Here is a 15,601-nt window from a genome sequence, read left to right as displayed (position 1 = left end):
TATATTTTTTCGATAAGGTCGAATTTCTATTCACGTCATTCGCGTGTTGAGCTCCAGGAAAAAATATTTTCCTGTTCTGCCTAGACATATCGTGGGAAAAACTGGTTTTTAGATGCACAGGTGCCTGAAGTTTTAAATTTTGGAAAAAAAAATGTTCTAACCCTCCGCGGGTTAAGAAATAATTTTATCTAAGTTAAGACTGGCAACACACACGGTCCTCGTTAACACTGGTAGAAAATAAATAGCATACTTGCGACTATACATTCCTATACAATAAATCATTGTTACAATGTCCTGTACTTACCATTAAAGTTTGTACCATGAATTCGGGACCACCCTATATATATATATATATATATATATATATATATATATATATATATATATATATATATAACTTTACTCATAATAAAAAAAGCATTATAATTTTTATTGTGTCATTTCTAATATTTGGTGGTACATTTTAAAAGTTTGGCGGCACACAAAAGGGCCACGGCACAGTGGTTAAGAATCACTGGTTCAGATCTATATTGAATAGTTCTATTTCAAAATTCCTAAATGAAGCAGTGTTATAATTATACAAACAATACAGATAGCATAGACCTACGGAAGTTTAAGTTATTTCTCGCAGATGATATCTGATCATCTCACTCTGACTCACTTGCTTTTCTTACTTGGGACGATTTCTAGAATTTGCTCAATAGACTAAAGTATGTTCGCCAACTCCGCTAGTAGATTTTTTGATGAATTAATTAGGCGTTAAAACTGAGTTATCGTTAAGAATATGAGGTTAAACTGCGAAACTGCTTGCAGAGATGTTATCCAACCTTCTCACACTAAGCCAACTTGTTTTGACTACTTGCGTAGATTGAGCACAGATTTTATTAGTAGTGGCAAAAAAAGTTGGTTGCAGTTATTTTCTGTTTATTTTTTCACCTATAACGGAGAGAACCATCTTTCGTTTTCAATTATTTCAGCTTAAAACAAGGGATTCATCTTTAAAATAATGAATTGAAGAGAATACAAAACTGCAAGCGAAGAGGAATCCAATCTTTTTACGCTAACTCAGCATGTTTTAACAACTTGCGTAGATTTCACTAAGAGGGGCAAAATAAGTTGGTTGCAGTTTTTTTAGTTTATCTCATTTAGCTATTGAAAAGGAGAATAATTTTTAAAAAAATCAATTAAAGATAAAAAATCAAATTATTCAAGAACTTTGAGCATGAAATTAAAGATAAAAGGGTAAAAAATTTGTCAAAAAATGGAGCTATCGTAATTTCACTTCGAGATGAAGCGAATTGACTGTATACAAACCAGAATATAGTCAATACTGATAATAGACAGTTCGTAAATTATACAATTGAAAACGATGAATTAAAGTGTAACCATTCAGTATATCATTTCAGTTCAAAAATTCAAATGGGTATTCAATTTTATTCCTCCAGAGTTTCTTGTTGAGACTTCAAATGGAGTCCCATAATGGCAAATGCTTAGTTTGTATCATGGAATGACCATAAAGTCGTTGAAAAATATCCCTGCTTACACAACTATCGCAATAATATTAAATTTATAAAAATCCAACTACATGCCAAAATGGACAAACTGGTCATAGTAGTACTGGTAGCTCCTGAAATAAAAAAAAGTAATAATTTCAGAAAACATGAAATATTTGTGTAAAATGAAAATAAATAGGAAAAAAAATTAATTTTAAGTAAAATACAGGGAATACTTCCAAATCAATCATTTATTCTTACTTTTAGATTCTTTTTTTCAAAAATAATGCAAACAAACTATGCTTATTTGAAATTGCAAGTAATATTTGAGTAAATCTAAACAAAACGTCATCAAATAAAATAAGTTAATGCTTCTTATCTAAAGAATAGACAAAACCCGTTTATTGCTGGATGAAACACAGAGGATTTTGACAGCAATTATTAGGAACTAGGAGGCTCCGCCCCCTGCTCGCTAACGCTCGCCAACCCCCGAGAATTGCTACGCAATCCTATGTGGTTCACGCCGTGAACCATGCCTCGCTGCGCTCGCTCGCCAAAGAACACAATGTTCTAGCATAAAGATATAGTATATTATCATCAAAGACATAGTATTTTATCATCAAAGACATAGTATTGTACTTATGTAGAAGAATTCTATCAATGTTCTTATTGGCTTTTAAAAAAGTATATTAGCTATTTAGATTGTATATGGTGAAAAAATCAAAACGTTAGCTAAATGAGAAACATATTAGCAAAATAAATTATCAAATATTGCAGTTACTCACCTAAATTCAACTAAATGTGCATAATAAATTAGTTAATGCTAGAAATTCTGAAAGTTTTAGAAAAAAAATTTATTATTTAAAAATATAAACTTTAAACCCTAACTTTTCCTTGTGAGATAATAACCCTCAAAAAGTCTTTCATTTTCAAGAACACAAAAATTTGTTTTATCGCCAAATGAAATACTTTTTGGTGATCAGCATTATTGATTTGTCAGAAGAATTTCTTTCTTTGGCCCAGAAGTAAGCATTACAATAACTACATTGTTCCGTCATTGAGCTAATATTATACTCTTCGACATCTACTGTTACATCTTGAACAGTTATTATTGCACTTGATCTCTGCAATCTACGTTTTCCATAACATTTCTCAACACTTTCTTGGGCTCTTCGAACACGTTTTCTCTTATTACGTTTAAAAGCCCTAGCAGCTTCACTAATATTCTGCATTTTAAAGCGTGAAAATTCAATGCATAAATAAACGCGAAATATAAAAAATTCAATGCATTCAATACAAACACTTAGACGTTTTTTCGATGTTTAGGTAGCTCCCAGTAGAAAAATATCGATTCAACAGCGGCCTTTTAAAGCATTCTTACTTTAATTAATTAATTAATTCCTAATTGAGTTAAAATTAAATATTATCATGTGTTTAGGGAATGAATCTGAATTGAACAACCTGATAATGCTGACTCTGGTTATTGTTTCCGTTTTTAAAAGCGCTACATGTTGAGCGACCTCATCCAGATTTGCCATGTGACATTTTTAGCAGCAATCATTGGTTGATTTTCTAACGTTGCCATTCGGGGAGTTGTTATGAGGCTTTTTTTTGGTGCCGTGTAAGAGAAATATATGTATAGATACCTTATTCAGTTTCATATAGCAATCAAACAATATTTGATGCTCGAGTTAAATAACTGTGACGACTTATACGATTTTTTTGTTGAAAAATTATGTGGTATTTCTAGTTAATATTGAATCTCATGTTTCTTTACATTTTATCGAGCACAATTAAAACATAAACCCCAATAAATGAAGCTTATGCACCTAACTCACTTTATTCATGAATTTTTTCGCCAGTCTTGGCGCCAAATTTTTCAATTGTCAGACGATCGATCTTTTTTGCTTAGAAGAAGATGAAAGTTTGATTTTACCTCGCACGATGATGAACATTTCAATGAGTCAGAGAGAGAGAGAGAGACAGTAAGTAGTTATAAAATGGTATTTATCGTCAGGTGTGTGTCTGTCAACTGTATTATACAATTTTAAAATATCTTTTTTTTTATCCACTTCGGTTTTGTTTAGCCCTGTTTGAATTTATATTTGTATAGATTATTTTAAGAAACAAATTTTTTTTAAGAAATTATTTTATTTTAAGAAATAATTTTATTTTAAGAAATAATTTTATTTTAAGAAATAATTTTATTTTAAGAAATAATTTTATTTTAAGAAATAATTTTATTTTAAGAAATATTATGTATATTCATCCAATTTTTTTTACGATTCTTTTTATAACGATTTTTTCTATAACGATTCTTTTTATAACGATTTTCTACGATTTTTTTTTATAACGTATCGCATCTCAAAAATAACTTTACTGACTGATGTGTATCAAATCTTACAGTAATTATAAATTTTAGTGTTGCGAAATAACAAAAAGGTGCCGTTTACTTTAGTCAAGTAGTATAAAAAAACATTCTTGATGGAGTGAAACACCTAGATCTATAAAAATTATGTATTTTTTCCCTAAACCACTTTGATGTAAAGTATTTGCCACCATTTATAGTATTTAGGTTCATTGAAATTTCTTTACAGTGTAGTGATTCGACTAATTTTGTTAGCCTTTGTTTTTTTCCTGCCCTATATATTATTTTTCGATCCCAATATATGCATTACTTTTTGACTTTATTTTTTACCAGATTTTAATTTATATTATAGGTGGTGATTATATTACGTAGTGAGCTGGGATAGATTGGTTGTCTGGGTGCTGGACTCACGTTCGTAAGAACTGTAGTTTAAATCCAGTCGGCCGAAGTGTAGTAAATAGTGACTAGTGCACGTTAAATCTGTCGGGTCTCAAAGTCATCCACGTTCCCATAACAAATTATACCTCTCGGGTGACTGAATTGGATCTGTGGAGGAATTAATGGATGTATGAATGAGTCCTCCCTATGAACAGGTGTGGTATATCATATACATGGTATATCATATATCATATAATCCTGACCATCTCTGACTAAGTCGAATTCCTAGTCAGAGATGGCGCCACTGGAAAATAAAAGCAATCGCACACCTATTACCTTAATGATCTACGACAACAACATTATAAATGGTGATTATATGATAGGTTACTTAAATTTTTTTAAGATAAAATGCACTTTACACTTTATTACTTGGTAATACAAATGAATGGCACTTTTTCCTGAATCAAAATATGGGGAATGATTTAAAAAGAAACATCTCTGCCCTATTTATAAGAATAAATGCGATATCTTTCTTGTTTTGTCTTTGTTTTCATTTTATGCAAACTCACTAATAGTGTGATTTTCAGATTTTATTAAGAGCTGAAACCTAACTAATCAAACAAATATCAGTGAAAAAATATAATAATCTTAATGTCTGAAATATACTTTTTAAATTTTGATTAAAAATCAAACATTATTTAAAATGTGTAAGATGCAAAGTTAAACTCAATTTGTATCACCAAAAACATTACATGACGTACTAAGCATGAGAGTTAAAATAAATATTTATTACTCGTTCGTAAGTTTTTCTTAACAAAGGATATATTGATAAATTCATCTTATATGCAATGAAACGATGCGAGTGTTTTAGAATTATAATCACAAAAAGTCCATTGTTATAGAGAATTTTATATATTTTCTTTAAATTTCACAATAAATAGCTTGTGAAATTGCCATTGCAACTAATCAGCTTCTGCACAGCTAAAATATAAGATATATAAGAAATTTAAATATATAAAAATTCTTATATATAAAATATATAAAAAAAATTCAAAAACGTTTCTACAAATGAAGAACATTTTCAAAATGATTAGTACTGTATAATAATATATATTTAGCCTGCTTTCATTTTATTGCTTTTCATTAAATAAGTTATTTTTTTAATCCACTGAAGTTATTCCAGATTTTATTTTTGTCATTTAATTTTATTACAAATTTAAAAACAGAACCACCTCTAATGCCTTGCTATAGATCTCAAATTAGAAAAGCTACAGCCATTTAGCATAATTTATTTTTCAGTTTTCAAGATGAATGGCTTACCCTGCCGTAAGCCATGATGCAATTTTTAATAAACAAACTGCATAAAGTATAAGTAGCATTTATACAACACATGAATGGAAACATATCAAAACATTAAAATTATTAAATAATTTGGGCAAAAAATATAATTTTAAATCTTAGTTTAAAAACATTTAAAGAAATTATAATGTATGTTTTATAATTATATATATGTTTTAGTTTAAAGAAATTATATATTATTTTTAAATAAATATTTGAAAAATTTTAAATTTTTTCAATCCAGTTCTTACTTTTAAATGGAAAATCATCATGGTGGATGTTAAATTTAGAGAAATTTAATTTTATTTTAATTATTAAACTAACATTTTAATCAATGCTTTATTTAAAGCAGCTCACCATTTTCTGGAGGTCTGTGTAATGGCTTACTTGGTATAGAATCTTCTGAAGCACCTGTTTCCGAGACTGATGATCGTAAATTTTTGTCTGTAAAGTAAAAATTTCAGAAAAATTAGTACTGATTACAATTCTATTAGTTATGTAAAAGATACGTATAAAATAATGCTCCTGTTTTCGAGACTGATTATCATAAATTTTTGTCTGTGAAGTTAACATCACAGAGAATTTAGTATTGATTAGAATTCTATTTGTTGTATTGAACATAAGTATGAAATAAGACACTTGTTTCCGAGACTGATGATCGTAGTTTTTTTTTCTCTGTAAAATATATAACAAGAAATTTAGAAGTGATTAGAATTATATCAGTTACGTAAAAAATACGTATAAAATAAAGAATTTCTGAAATAACCCGATGTAGATATGGGGAACATAGTGTTTAAGACTTGATAATTGTATAATGGTTCGTATGATTGCACAATGTGGTCAATATAACGCATCATTCATCTTTACTTTCAAAACTAATTGGTACCCTGCCATCTTTGAAGAGAAAAAAAAATTGTAAAATTATCTGTAAAATAATAACATTTCTGGTTAAGAGAAATAAAAAAATAATAAAAACACAATTCTGCTTAATAAGACCAAAATATAAGAGAATTTAACTACTCATTGGGAAAGTTTTCCGTTTATATTCAACCCTAATTGCGCATTGCTGGTTCATTCTTGTGCTTGCTGAAGACCTACGAATTAATGTTTTGCGCATCAGATCTCAGTCTACAAAATAAAGGAAATACGCCTTTTAACATCCGAAAGGGAAGAATAAAACTTCTGATAGGTATGAGAAAAACTAGCTACCAATTTGTCAATGTTTTGCTGCCGCTTTCGCTTCACGCGGATATGCTGCAATTCGCCAGCTCTAATGTCTAGGTAATGATGGAACTTCAACATACAAAATTGTTGCATACCAATACATATTGTTTATATTCGTATCGTTTGTTTAATTTCGTACGATTTGCGCCCCTGTGAAGGAATAATCTATAATACGACCTCACTTTCAAGCGTTATATTCTCATAATTTAATAACAAAATAAACTCTAAAAACCCTTGTGAATTGTATATTTAAAAATATTCACTTCAATAATATCATTTGACTTTCTATGACCTTCAGAATTTAAGTGTGTTTCTTACATAAATGCTTATTCTGCTTAAAATTGTCTTACTTATCCAGTGCTGAAGAAAAAAATTATATGTCTTGCGATTTTTCTTTCGTTTATTAGGGCTTGAATTGATATCAAAATTAACAAAAAATAAATACATAAATAAAAGGGAGATTAGGTGTAGCCAGATATAAATCGTAGTATTTATGTTGAAATACCTAATAATATTAAGGCTAAAGAGAGATAAAAACTGTTTCCAATGCAAGCTGTTATATGATGTAAGATTACAGGTTGATATAATACTTATAAGGACATAAGGTTGATTCATTGTAAAAAAATTTTAGAAAAAATAATTTTGACTCAACAAAACTGTTTCTGAAAATCTCAAAGAACTTTATTTAATATTATGTTTCCTATCAATTGAGAAATACTTTTTATTTTTTAATTTCAAAAGTAAGAAACTGAATCGCAATGACACCGACTCAGTTTCAGAGTGTAGAGTAGCTACCACTACAACTATTAAATTCCAATTCACTAGTACATAAGACAAGTCAACTCGATTCTATAAACTAAATAGGAACTGTTTTAAAAAAGCTTTAGATTGTAAAGCTGCAAACTTTAACTCAATTTTCGAGTACGAAAACCTATTTGAAAATACCTCCCTGAGGCCAGTTGCACACTGTTTTACAAGTGATGCAACACTGACCATTGTAGTCAAACTCAATTGAGCTTAAATAGTGAATTTTATATTATGGCAATATTTTCATATGGAACTTATTTATATATAAAATTATATTTCAAAATGGATAATATTCGTATAGAATAACACTGATGTAGATGTGTAATTGTATATAAAATGCGTTGACACAAATCAACTTGATTTGTATTGTACTAGATTTCATGAAAATTGACTATGTATTATGATAAATGCGATTAGTGAAGAGTATGTTATTGCTTGGAATGTGATATGAGAAAGAGTATTGTACTTGAGAGATGTATAATGAGTTTGACAAACTTCTTACCGGAAGAATACTTTTATTATTCTTTTTCTCTATTATTCATTTGCATGTAACTATATGCAAAAAATTCATTATTATTTAATGATATTCATCATTATTTGTACTAGAGCAATGTGCTTATAATTATATGTCTACTTTTAGTTTCAAGTTACAAGGACCGTAAGGAACCACCACAACGATCCTTCAATTCATGATGAAGGGATAAAGGGCCGCTTCGGTCTCAAGCACCCCGACCAACCGACAGTTCTAGAACTTGATTTTATCGGGGTGGGGAAGTAATGTAGAGAAACACGTCTGAAACGCCCACTTGAATTGAATGCATCTGGTTCGATGAATGGCTCTCAGTGAACAGTTGACTTGCTATTTGTGACTGCAACATTGTCCTCCTTACGCTGTTGCTACTCAGTCTCGAGTACACAAAACAGGGGAAAGTACACACTCTACTGCTAATTGCATCATAGAAGCGATCACGCCCACAACAGTGATCTTAGTACAGCTCTCACGACCAGCAATCAAGCCCCGGTGATCTTAATACAGCTCTCTCAGCGCTTGCAAAGCATCAATGAATCAACTAGTGGTATACATTCATCGAATTCTATTACAGATAAATTTCTGGTGGGGGAGTAATTTAAGATAGTAATGTATAAGAGTAATGTATGAAAATTCTGGAGCGTAGCCATCATTACAGCTATAAAATTCCAAATCACTATTATATAAAACATGTTATCTCGATTCTATCTTGAGGTACTTTGATAGATGATGGTTGACATTATTGGTAACCTAGTCCCACTAGAGGTTTCCGAAATATTAAGAAACGTTTTAGAAAACTATATGCACTGTAGCTGTCCCATATATTCAGAATTGTTTTGGGATATTTTGCAGTGTAACAAGTAAATTTACTGCTCATATAATTGCATTTACTCGACCATCATTCTGTAGTACAGTAGTAAAGTGTAGTAAATTATTTTTGAAATCAAAGCATCCTTTCCTTTCTATATTTCAACAAATTGATAAAATGTGTTTTCGTAGAATTATAATAATCACAAATTTTATTAACAAAATGATTTTTTATCGACTTTTTGGAATAACAGAACAAAACTAGATGAGAAGAAGCATCGGGTGTTTGGGAGCCTCATGGATATTAAAAAAATATATAAAAAATAATAAAAATCACTCAATCGGAAGTCCTCTTTAAGAATTTTTAACTTCTTTACTAATTCTAGGGAAATAAGTTCTTACAGTAGAAAAAAATATTAAACATTGCCTTATTTAGATATTTTTTTTATAAAAAAATAGGCATAGCATAAATATTTAGAAAAATATTTTCTTCTTCGAATAAAAGTAGCATGTTTTAGTAGATCTCATAATTTTTTTGCAAATATTTAACACTTGAAAAAAAATTGTCAGCCTTTTTAATACTATCATATCATTGCAATGGAAATATGATTTATATTGTTTTCATAGTGTTTGTAAAATTTATAATAAAACTCAATGGTGTTTTGTATAAACTAAATTTAAATTTATGAAATATTTGAAGCATAGATTGTGTTGTTTGCATGTTAAAGTTTATAATATCCATTTATTTACTGAATAATTTTTATTTATATTGTAAGGTAATACAAAATAGCACAAATCAAATTCATTTTTTATGAACTATTTGCCTATGTTTAAAGTTCATTTTTAAAGGTACCTAATAAATAGCAAATTTCTAATTTTGTAAGGAATCACTAATACTTTTTCTAGTTTTAAAGTTTTTTGTTATTGCCGTTTTTATAGAAATTAAGATTTCTTTGTTTATTACTAGAGTTCTGACGGTTAGCAATAAGAAATTTTTTTTATAAAAAAATTTCTTTAATTATATTTCTTAATTATATTTTTTTATATAGCTACTAAACTAAAAATAAGAATATACGATAAAAATTCTAGTAAAATTAATATTAATTTTACTATTATCTTTGTTCAATAATTTGCAATATTTTTAAAGGAACATGGTAAGTAATATATTTTTGCTAATTTATTATAGCAATTGTTGTTTTTGAATAGTTTTTTTTTCCTAAAAATGGGTACAGCAATAGTAGACTTTCTCTCCTTAAATATAAATTTATAAATTGATCGCTAATCAATTATCTTTATTCATCAAATACTTCGATAATATTAATACAATTCAAACTGTCTAATAATCTCACATTCTTCGAGGCACATGTTTAATTGAATATGATGCTACCCTCTTACTCCTCCCCGCAATAACAAACTATTTAATATTCAAAATATAAATCTTAAGAATACGCGTATAATTTCTTCATTCACAGCAGAAGTAATGAAAAAAATCTAGAAATCAGTAATTCTTGTTTATTCCGTTTTTGTCAAAAGTGTAAGCTTTGAATAACATTATATCTAGCCCTTTCCAAATTAGGGATATTTCTCATTTGAATACAATTAAGTATACTTCTTATTGGAATAATATTTTGTACAATTTCTATAATGTAAAATTACAGATGATTTCTAAGTTTTAATTTTTTTTACGGAATTCGTTTAAGATCTTAGCTGTTATTCTTTTCTAGCGAATTTGCATTGCTTTTATCTTTTTTAATTATTTTTTTACACTATGCTCAATAATCTCACTTTTATTATATCACATGTCGAATTAAATAAAAATCTACCATATTACCTCCCACATAAACACTAATAACGCTCAATAAATGTCTGTATTTTCAATGGATTAAGGTAAAGCAAAGTAGAAAAGCAGTAATTCTAGTTTTTCTTCTGTTTGTTTAGACTATGAGCTCCAAAGTAACATAACATCTAGCCTTTTATGTCAGGAAATCACTTTTCAAAGTAGTAATATTTCTCATTTGAAAAAAGTTGCTTAAATAATATTTTAATATCGAAGGAAGACATAAAATAATAATTTTGTAAAAGTAGGTGAAATAGGTAAAACAAATTGAAAGTGATAAACTTTGTCGATCACCTCAAACAATGGATTGTGTAAAATTATTATAAGCATATTTTAAATGCTATAACTATGTTTTAAATCAATTAAGCAGGATTCCGCCGTCAAAGTAAATTTTAATGAACTTTTTTATCAAAAAAAAGTAAAAAGACAAATTCCTACTAGTTTTTTGTTAGAAAACGAATAAAGTAATGAATTTTTAATCTGATTAAGGACATGCAAAGATCAGATATATGTAAAGTGTTATTCAATTCTAATTCTGTTATTTCTAATTCTGCTATTTGAAATTTTAGAACTGTATCTGCAGTTTTTTCTATATATTAACTAGGATATTTTTAAGTTCATATTAAGTTCATATTTTTCATAATTTTTCACAAAGCTTTAATGCACTCTGGATCAATAAATTGAAAATTCTGCAGCCTTTTCAATAGTTAAGTTTATCAAAATCGTTATTTATAATACTCATTTCTGATATACAATTATAATTTATTTTATTTCAAAAACTTAGTTATTCTAATTTTCTAGTACTTTATTTGTTTTAAATTTTTTTAATAATGGTAAATTATTTTGCAGCGTATATAACACATTTTCTTTTAATTTTTAAATAAATAAAAATGAATAAAAAAAAATCAAACAAAAATTAAAGTCCCTCACTGCCCACCTGAGTTGAATTCCTGAGATTCGTCCATTAAAGTATTAGAAGCTGGCCCATTTTTTCTCTGTGACGAACTCCCATTGAGATGTAAATGTTCTATAAAATAAATAATAATATTTTAATCTAAATTTGATGAACTCTCCTTTTTTAATGTTATTTAAAAGAAGAAAAAAAAAACGAATTTTGAAACCCTCTTTTTTAAATATTATTTTAGTACTGTTTTAGATAAATGAATCAATTCAAATTTACTGAACAATATTAACAATATGTTTTGCATTAATAAGAAGACTATGAAAATTTAGAAATTTTAGTTGCATGTGTCTCTATCTAAATATCATATTTATGAGCAACAAGTAATAAAATACCTGTAGTAACTTTTTTTAATTTTTAATTACTTAAGTTTGATAAGTCTCAAGCTTATTTAAAGGGAATGAATACAAAACAATATTACGTAATTAGGAGATCAACACTCTCGCATCTGTTTTATAGGATTTTAAAAAGGTGTATTATAGCAAATGATAAACATTAAAAATTCTACTCGAAACTTGGATAAAAATCATTGAAACCTTAAAATATTTCTGTAAAAATGCAAGAAGAAATAAAAAATATTATTTCAATGTACTTTTACTTTTTTATGTAGGTATGAGCCTGCATATTTAGTGTTGTGAGTAGTGTCTTTGCCTGCCAGGACTTCGACCGGGGTTCAATTCTCTTACAAAACGTTTGGAGTCTCAACGATTTGCACTTTCTCAATTGTGTCCTATTGGTTCAGGGTCACCTTGAATAAATTTTCTCAAACAGTTTAATGGCCGGAAAAAACTTCAAATCTAAGAGCCGGAAATTTTTTGAATCATTTTGTTTATTTAAAATTACTGGTTCTCCAATGAATATGTTTAATAGTTTTTGCAAAAATTTCCGATTTTTATCCTTTGTAAATTTATCTGAGTTCCCAGATAAGAGATTTTCAGTTTATTCTCGTGCAGAATTTTTTAATTGTACTTATTTTAATTTTTAAGACAAAACTAGAAAAGTATACTTTTTAATACAAAGACGTTTTTATGTCAATCATTCTGCCATTTAGGCGATATTTATCAAATAAATAAGATATTTTTTTGCCCAGTAGTCTTGGAAAAAATGGCAGGTCAAGCAGCAAGGCATAAAACATACAAAATCAAAAATTAATCCAATAATTTTTTTTAATTACCCACAGAAAAAAAATTGGGAAAATTACTGTACTGTATAACGCTAACATTTCTGACAAAAAAACAACAACATAATTTTAGCTAATAAAACTAAAATATACGGAAATTAAACCAATCATTTGATAATTTTTAATATTTATTTGGTATTGGTTTACATGAAATTCTGGTTTTAAAAATTATAGCTCTTATTCCCCTATGTCTAGTGAAAATTATAAAAATGAAAATTTAATTTAACCGAATAAATGGTTTACTGTTGATTTTATTAAAATCATTTCCAAAGTGCTTCTATAAGATTTACCGAGATTTTCAGTGTTCCCATAGAGATAAGAAAGCCAGTAAATTTTAGCTCATTTTGATAGTTTTAATAAAAAAATTTCTCAATGCATCGCACGTGTTTGGATCATATTTCGTTGCATTTGCTTGTCCATGATTTTAATATCATTATGCATATATTAAATCATGTAGCTAAAACTCCACACGTAAATTTAAAAGTTGTAAGCAGAGGTAATGCATCAGATTGAAACACTTTTTAGTTTAATTTGCATTTAAACTTTTCGGAGAGTTTTATTGTGCTTGCACACCAGCAGACCATCTATTTCTTCAGTCGGTGGCAAGTCTTAAAAATATTTAGACAAAAATATTTAAGGAATGTGAAAATTTTGTTTAAGAAAAACAGATAATATCAAAATATTTCTATATAAATTCTTTTCCCTTCTTCAAAACAAAATTTATATATATTTAAAAAAAAATCCAGATGGATCGCATTTTTATTTTCATGATCAAAATTGCTTAAAAGCTTTATGAAATACAGAGAGAAATTTACCTCTTAATCTAGGAAGATAAACCTCATAATGTTGTGTTACTTTTGGGTTTGAAGTTGGAGGAGGGATCTCTGAAAAAATAAGAAAACTGTACCTTAATAATGTTATTTTATAGCCTACTAGCTGAATATACGTTCTTCATACGAGGTGAATAAAACAAAATAATAATATGAATAAAAATAATGAATAAAAAAGAGAATAATCAATAAATCAGTACTGAGCAATCATGCTCAAAACTGGATGGCATATACCGACACAATTAAAGAATTTGATGGAAGAACCAGGTGAATGACATTTTTATTGGAATTAATGAATTGGAGAAAATAACATAAAATGGTTGCGTCGCAATTAAAATAAGGGAAGAAGATTATATAAAATTATTAATAAAGTAGATTATTTTAGGACGATACCATCAAAACAAGAAATCTGGTTTCTAACTGGGCATGGTCCTTTTCATGTTATTTTAAATATCTAAACATCTCAGATAATGATCACTGCACGTGCGGTCTTCTGGGCACTCCAGAACAATATCTTACGGAATGCATCTATACAGCTTCATGGCATACTCGTGCATCGAATATCACTAATCTACCAACTTGCCAAAAACAATTCATAACTAACAATACACTTAAAACCAAATTGTTATTGGTAATGAATTTTCTTTCTGATAATGACAATATTCTAAAATTATAAAAATAAAAAAAAATAAAAATATGTTATATATTTTTGAATGCCTACCTATATGTTGTAAATACTGTACATATCTTTTCTATTTAACTTTTTATTTATTATTATAGCATTTTAATTACTTTCTTTTTTTATTTAATACCTATAAATCAAAATTTTAATGGACAACTAAATATATATATATATATATATATATATATATATATATATATATATATATATATATATATATATATATATATATATATATATATATATATATATATATATATATATATATATATATATATATATATATATATATATATATATATATATATATATATATATATATATATATATATATATATATATATATATATATATATATATATATATATATATATATATATATTATATTACCCTTTTTTCCCCCTTTATATTAATTTACTTTCCAAAATTCATTTATTGTCACTTTCTATATGTCATATATATATTGTTTAAACTATAATTAATATTTCTGTCTTTTTGTAAACAAATTAATATTTCTATATATTTGTAAACAAAATTTTGACCTCCTTTCTTTTGAAACTTTAAATAATTGATTGAGGTTGGCTGGAAGTAGTTGCCAGACGCGGATTATACGGGTAAGGGTTTTACTATCCTATGTACATATCCGCGTCTGGTAGGAAAAGAAGAAAAAGAGAATGGTTGCGTCAATATGGCTAAGTTTAGTGTTACAGAACTGTTTTTGCTTTCATTTTTATCTTAGCATTACTAATTAATATTAGTTTTTAGTAAGGTTGCATGATTTTTATTTCAAATTAGTCAGTTGTAAATCAAATAAGGCAAAGAATTATTCCCACCTTCTAAAAAATTGATTGGTAATAAAATAATTCAGATGCAACTTCTTTTTTCGTTCCGAAAATTTAATTTACCTGGTTCTTCTACTGCGTTTTTCGATTAATAAAGCTAGAACAATTTAAATTTCTTTATTTAGGCTTTAAAATATTTAGGTTTTCAGTGTATTTCGGCAACCAAGGACAAAACAAATGGCCAAGAAATACCTGAGAGTCTCAGTTCCTTTTTGTAAGCTTTTCTTTGACTTGAATATAAAATACAATAAAAATAATGTGTTCTACAAACTGAACATCATGACCACAAGAACAAAAATTGCAATTCTCTAAATTAAACATAAAC

General features: G+C 27.6%; 1 protein-coding gene across 2 annotated transcripts in view; it reads right to left on the bottom strand.

The window, feature by feature from the left end:
• Positions 1 to 508: 508 nt before the first annotated feature.
• Positions 509 to 15,601, bottom strand: part of LOC107449399 (lachesin-like) — a 207,838-nt gene continuing 192,745 nt past the window's right edge. The window contains exons 7-10 of one of the 2 annotated variants that reach the window (XM_016064909.4): positions 13,738 to 13,806; positions 11,719 to 11,808; positions 5,935 to 6,021; positions 509 to 1,627 (exon numbers count right to left, since the gene is read on the bottom strand). In XM_016064909.4, the coding sequence (XP_015920395.1) occupies positions 1,548 to 1,627; positions 5,935 to 6,021; positions 11,719 to 11,808; positions 13,738 to 13,806 (326 nt within the window). In that variant the 3' untranslated portion in view covers positions 509 to 1,547. The remainder of the gene's footprint in view (positions 1,628 to 5,934; positions 6,022 to 11,718; positions 11,809 to 13,737; positions 13,807 to 15,601) is intronic. The other variant, XM_016064910.4, reaches the window with a different exon arrangement.

Source organism: Parasteatoda tepidariorum, chromosome 7, assembly GCF_982258835.1.
Source record: "Parasteatoda tepidariorum strain Cologne lab strain chromosome 7, Ptep-v5.0, whole genome shotgun sequence".
Lineage (NCBI taxonomy): Eukaryota > Metazoa > Arthropoda > Arachnida > Araneae > Theridiidae > Parasteatoda > Parasteatoda tepidariorum.
The sequence above is the reverse complement of the archived record's forward strand: the minus strand, read 5'-3'. Positions and strand labels throughout refer to the sequence as shown.